This window comes from Trypanosoma conorhini, assembly GCF_003719485.1.
Source record: "Trypanosoma conorhini strain 025E chromosome Unknown Tco_14.4_contig_00852, whole genome shotgun sequence".
NCBI lineage: Eukaryota > Euglenozoa > Kinetoplastea > Trypanosomatida > Trypanosomatidae > Trypanosoma > Trypanosoma conorhini.
Genome location: NW_021704943.1, coordinates 1 through 6,253, shown reverse-complemented (window position 1 = coordinate 6,253; position 6,253 = coordinate 1). Strand labels below are relative to the sequence as shown.

At 50.1% G+C, this 6,253-nt stretch overlaps 2 protein-coding genes across 2 annotated transcripts, besides 4 other annotated features; both read left to right on the top strand.

Moving 5' to 3' along the window:
- Position 1: 1 nt before the first annotated feature.
- Positions 2-30: a microsatellite.
- Positions 31-47: 17 nt separating this feature from the next.
- Positions 48-68: a microsatellite.
- A 103-nt stretch (positions 69-171) lies between these two features.
- Positions 172-215: a microsatellite.
- A 539-nt stretch (positions 216-754) lies between these two features.
- Tco025E_08707 (WD repeat-containing protein 19) lies at positions 755-4,825 on the top strand (the record flags this gene model as incomplete). The annotated part of the gene is made up of 1 exon (XM_029375550.1): positions 755-4,825. The coding sequence occupies one exon, from the start codon at positions 755-757 to the stop codon at positions 4,823-4,825; it is 4,071 nt and encodes a 1,356-aa protein (XP_029224337.1).
- Positions 4,826-5,366: 541 nt separating this feature from the next.
- Positions 5,367-6,077, top strand: Tco025E_08706 (ubiquitin carboxyl-terminal hydrolase; the record flags this gene model as incomplete). Its single annotated transcript, XM_029375549.1, has 1 exon — positions 5,367-6,077. The coding sequence occupies one exon, from the start codon at positions 5,367-5,369 to the stop codon at positions 6,075-6,077; it is 711 nt and encodes a 236-aa protein (XP_029224336.1).
- A 45-nt stretch (positions 6,078-6,122) lies between these two features.
- Positions 6,123-6,154: a sequence feature (A-rich).
- Positions 6,155-6,253: the final 99 nt, after the last annotated feature.

Genomic DNA, 6,253 nt, shown 5'->3' with positions numbered 1-6,253 from the left:
CATATATATATATATATATATATATATATAGTTATTTATTTATTTATACACACACACACACACAAACATTGTCTTCATACCCACACATATTAGTTCCTATTAAGATGCGTGTATGCCCGCAAGGATTTGCTTAAATTGTCCCCATTGCGGGCAGGCAAAAGGAAACGAAGGAAAAAAAAATAGTAAAAAAAAAAAGCAACAACAACAGAATAAAAGAGATGGCGGAGGAAAAACCAACGAAATAATGAAGAGGGGAGTAAAACCTGCGTGGATGGGCCCGTGCAGCGCGAATGCCACATCACATTGCCTCCTCCTCACTTCAACAGGCCGAGGTCGAGGGGCACCCCCGGGGGGGAGAAGGACCAGAATAACCAAGTGGAACAGCAAGAGCAACAACGACAACGGAGGCGGGTTGGGCCCCACGTGAATGACAAGCGATTACTGAATAACCACACTTCTCGAGCAGGTAACCGCCCTGGTCGTATCCGCCGCTGTTGGTCTTTTTTAACTGAGATGCGCGCACGCGTCCACACACGCACGCAAGACAAAATGAACCAGTGTGTTTGCACTTCTCCGCCTTCTCTATTCCTGTTCAAGTAATCTTTGCATCGCAACGGACATGCCTCAGTGTTTACTCTTGTTTTTTTTTTTTTGCGTTTCATTCCCAAGTCTTTACATATATTCATAGATATATTTACATATATCTAATCAGTTACACTAGTTGTTTTTATTGTTTTTATTTTATTGTTTGCAAATGGGAGTGCAAAAGAGGTTTGAGTTATCCGCAAGGGAGCTCGGGGATGGGACGCCTATCTTTGCCTGGGACTCAACTGGCTCGCACCTCGCCGTGTATGGCGCAAACGGAAAACTGCAGGTACTCTCCCCGGATGGTAAGAAGCTGAACACCTCCTCGCTGCCAGGTGTCGTCAGAATTGCGTGGGACCACTCGTCGGACACTCTTGCGCTTATTCAAAGGAACGGCAGTAACATTACGTTGCAATCGGTGGGGAAGCTGTCTTCCGATAGCATTGACTCCGGCCTGCTTGAGCTATGCTTTATTGCCTGGTCACGACTTGGCTCACATCTTGCCGTGGGTAATGCCAAGGGTGCCTTGGTTGTGATCAACAGTGAAACACGGAAGAAGTTGCCTATCGTGGGAACTCACACGAAGAGGATCGTTGACGGCAAATGGAGCATGAATAACCTGCTGGTTCTGGTGGGCGAAGACAATATCCTCTCCATCTCCAACGAAGCTGGGGTGCTTCGGGAACAGGTGACACTGAAGCTGCTACCCGTGTCCCTTACATTAGTGGAGCTTAAGCAGCAGGATGCGAGCCTGCCCCTGTTTACCACCGTAGCGCTAGTAAATTTTGGTCAAGCACTTGAGCATTACAACTTAGAAACCTGCAGGCCTCAACCGGTGCCACTTGACGCTAAATTGGGTACGGTGAGCGCCTGTTATTCACTTCCGATGGGCTTGACGTGCGTGGGATTCTCGTCTGGGGCCGTGGCGCTGCTTGATGTTTCTGCCCAGGGGGTGAACATGTGTGCCGTGACCCGTCCTTTTCACGACACTGTGCATGGGCTAGTATGCTGCGAGACCTCCAACATTTGCGCTGCCGTCGGTGAAAATGCCCTTAAGTTTTTCAACCTCGCCGGTAATAAATTTGCGGAGGATAAAAGGGAGGGCGTGGAACTTAAGGGGTCGTATGGCGCCATACGAGGGGCAGAGTGGAGCAAGGATGGGTCCAATGTCACTGTCTCCACGGAACGGGGGCAGTTGATCAATTACCGGCTGAACGTCTTGGCTGTAAGCAGTTCAAGCGGCGCCTGCATTTACTTTCTCTCGTCTTCGCGCGTGGTGACCGCAAAGAGTCTTCAGGATGACCGGGTACTGTATACAGCAGCCGTGGATATTGATCCAACGATTATTGCCGCAGCTCGAGGGGTTTTGGCGGTTTGCGCCGGAAACAAAGTTCTCTTTTACACGATTGACGGGAAGGAGGTGACGCTGCTCCGTAGTGCTGAGTTTCCCGCCGCGGTTGCTGCTCTGAAGGTGTCGTCGAGGCATGCGGCACCGCTATGTGATGGGAAGATTGAGCTGCACGAGATCCGGCCTGGCGGCAACTCCGTGACTCTGCCGGAAAACGGAACGGCAAACATCATTTCCGTGGACATCTGCGAGACGCTTCTTATTTATGCGACGACGGAGAAAATATGTGTCATCAACCTCACTGATTTCCAGTGCGTTGTTGAGCATGCGCCCTCCATCGGCATTAAGAAGGCTGTCTCCAACCCAAGTTGCACTCGAGTAGCACTCATCGGCAAGAATGACACGCTGTACATATTTAACCCCGTCACACTCACCGTGACTCAAACAGAGGGGTTCGAGACGGGGCACAAGAATATACTCTGGGACCAAGGCGACTACGGCGTCTTGGTCTCCTACGACAGCAAAAACATGGTGACCTTCGTCTATTCCCCGCACAGTCGTTATGGTCCAACTTGCGAGTCGGTTGTGGTGAAGGATACCAACACGGAGAATCTTCTTACTCCGGTTCCCGCGGGCTACACACCAGTGTGTTTGTTTAAGGGGAAGGTGACGTTTCAGGCATCTAGCGGCTCACTTGACGCCGTCCACCTCAAGTCCCACCATCAGGCAACGACCCGTGTCCCAAACCCGGAGGCGTTCTACACCAATTTCTCATTGAATCATCTTCGCTGGGCCTCACAAAACATCAGCACTCCACAAGAGGCGGAGGATTTAGCCGTCAAGGCACTTCATATGCTTGACATTGAACTTGCCATTCGTCTCTATCGTCAGCTTTCACAGCCCAGTCTTGTTATGTGCCTTGAAAACATCAAACACGTTAATGAGAAAAATCTCCTCATTGGTCATGTTTCTATGATTATGGGTTTCTTTAAGGACGCACAGAGTTTCTTTCTGCGCTCCTCGCAGCCACTCTGTGCTCTTCAGATGCGTCATGATTTAATGCAGTGGGAGTCTGCGCTTGCGCTTGCAAGGCAAATGGCGCCCGAGCAAGTCCCCATTTTGTCCAAGGAATACGCCCAACAACTGGAGTATAGAGGAGAGTACGCCAAGGCGTTGGAGATGTACAGAGCAGGGGAACGGGCGATGCCGAAGGGCCACGCCAGCACAGAACTTACTGCTGCCCAGGAAGAAGTGCGAGACCACAATGCCGTTTGTGCACACGGCGCTGCCAGGTGCTTACTGCGCACGGGAAGCATCCGGGAAGGGGTGAAACTGGCCCTTGACTCCAACGATGCAACACTGATAAGGGACTGCGCGGAGATCTTGGAATCCGCCCGTCAATTTGAGGAGGCAGCACACCTTTACGAAAAGTCCTCAGACTTTGAGCATGCAGCCACGCTATACATTACGGAGGCGAAAAATTTAAAGGCAGCAGGTCGTCTTATTCCCAAAATTTCGTCACGCAATATTATTGGGATGTTTGCCAAGGCGAAGGAATCTGAAGGGGCCTTCAAGGAAGCTGAGCAGGCCTACACGCAGGCGGAGGATTGGGACAATGTGGTTCGAGTAAAGGTGGAGAAACTAAATGACTTGTATGGAGCATACGTTGTCGTGCGTCAGTCGCGATCGGCTGCCGCCGCCATGGTGGTCGCCAACATGTGCAAAAAAAGAGGTGAGTTTGGCTCGGCGGTGGAGTTCTTCGTTTTGGCGAAGAGTTTTCCAGAGGCGTTTGAGCTGGCCAAGGAGAAGAACTGCATGTCAACACTGGAATCTGCGCTGCTGAATCAGGTACAACTCACCGACGGGATTGCGCCTGCCGCCAGCCAGGCTGAGTTTGCGATGATTGCACAGTACTATGAGCAATGTGGAAAACCCGGGCAGGCCGGGTTGTTCTACCACATTGCCGGGAACTTCCGACTGGCATTGACAAATTACCTTGACGGCGGTGAGCCCGAGGACATTGAAAAGGCGATTCAGGTTGTTGGCAAGTCAAGGAGTGATGCGCTAACCAATAGGCTTATTGACTATCTTATGGGGGAAACCGATGGTGAGCCGAAGGAGCCGTCGTATATTTTCAAGCTTTACATGGCCCTGGGAAGCTACGAAAAGGCCGCCAAAACCTCAGTCTTGATTGCCACCAAGGAGCAGGAGATGGGCAACTACATACTCGCACATAAGACGCTTGTAGACGCATATCGTATACTTAAGGAGAAAAAGATGCACATACCCAATGATCTTCGTCGTTCTTTGATGCTGCTGCATTCGTATATCATTGCGAGGCCGCTTATGAAGATTATGAAAGACGATGAAACCGCTTCTCGTATGCTGTTACGGGTGGTGCGAAACATTCATAAGTTTCCGAAGCATATTGCTGCCATCTACACCTCCACTGCACTTCAGTGCTTGAAAAGTGGGTTCAAGAAGGCTGCCTTCGATAACGCCTGTATCATCATTCAAAATGGGAAATACAGGACCGAATTGGATGATAAGACGCGGAAAAAGATTGAGGGAATCGTGCGTCGACGTGGGAAGGAAGAGATGGAGGATCCACCGGAGAAAACGTCCCCATGCCCCTTCTGTGATGCGCAAGTGCCGGAGACGGAGCTAGACTGTGGTGCTTGCAAGAATACCTTGCCGTTCTGCATCGTCACGGGCAAACACATGGTGAAGGACAACTACTCGGAGTGCCCCATTTGCCAATTCCCCGCGCTCTACTCCTCATTCGTGACACTCTTGCGGAGCTCCCAGACTTGTCCCATGTGTGAGAGCATTATTGACCTGAACAAGGTCCAAAAACAAAGCGACCCCGACTTAAAGGCGTACCTCGCCTAGTAGAAAGGGGAAGACGTCTCTGTTTATTAGAGCGGGGATCAACTCTCCTCCAACAAAATGGAGGGGAAGCAAAAGTGAAAATTAGAAGACGGGGGAGAAGGAAAAAAAAAAGATACACAAATAAAAGCTATCTGCATGAATGTGTCACTTCAGGACATCGTAATGCAGAAGAAGTTGGATGTAGAGGTGAAACTATTAAACTCCCATGATAGGGGCATCAGCAGCATCATCAACACTCGAAAGTAGCCTTTCTCCTGCTTGCTAGTTTCTCCGGTTAAAAGACGCCTTTCGTCGTGCTTCACTCATCCTTTCTGATGGGTGGAGGGCGTCGGTGAGCCTTCATCGGCCGTGGGGGCGACCGGAATGCGTATGTGCATTTGTCTGTCTTTTTTTTGGTTTTTGTTTCCGCCGTTTGCGTTTCTCTGTCACTTTGCGGGGATCTTCGAGAGGAGGAGTTTACGCCCCAAGGAAAAGTCACCATTTATACTTAATAAAGATAGTGAGCAACGTATACACAAGTAAGGAAGTCCATCTGTACAGGATGGCGAAGAGGTGGCTGCCAATCGAAAGCAACCCCAATGTGATGAATGCGTATTTGAAAGCACTCGGTGTAACAAACCCCAAGGTGGAGTTTTGCGACGTATACGGCCTAGAGCCCGATCTGCTTGGATTTGTACCACGACCCGTTTTTGCCATGCTACTTTTGTACCCTATTTCGCCTGAAATGGATGCGGGGGATGCTAAGGCTATGGAAATGTGTGCTGCCGAAGCAAATGAGTTCGTGGCTAAAAACGACATATTTTTTTCCAGACAAACCGTTGAGAACGCCTGTGGTACCATGGCTATTCTGCATGCTGTGATGAATAACTTGGATTGCGTGGGTGACTTGCGAAAAGATAGTCCGCTTGACTATCTGCTTACGGTGGGGCTTAATAAGATGCCAGAGGGACGCGCTTCCCTCATTGAGTCGTCTTCCGAACTTGATGCGGCGCATATGGAGGCATCGGTGGGAGGGGTCACACCGAATCAGGCCATCGATGCAAGCATTGACCTTCATTTTACGTGTTTTGTGCACGCAAAGGGTCAATGTGTGGAGTTGGACGGGCGAAAGCCACATCCATTGCTTCACGGTGCTTGCGCGGGTAATGAAGAGTTTGTGAAGGTTGCTGCAGAGGCGATTCAAGCCAAGATGTCCCGGGATGCTGGGTCTCTCCGTTTTAACATTATTGCTCTTGTTCACAAGTCTGACTGAGCCACTTCTGTCACTGGGAAATATATTTTATTCTGCGTGCGTTACTTTTTTTTTAATTTATTGCTCTTTTTTTTTTTCTACTTTCCCTCCCCCCCCAGCCCGCATCTCTTTTGCATGACTGCGGTGCGGCGCGGGCGCTGGCTTTGGGGACAGTCAGGGAAAAGTTGTTCTTCCCT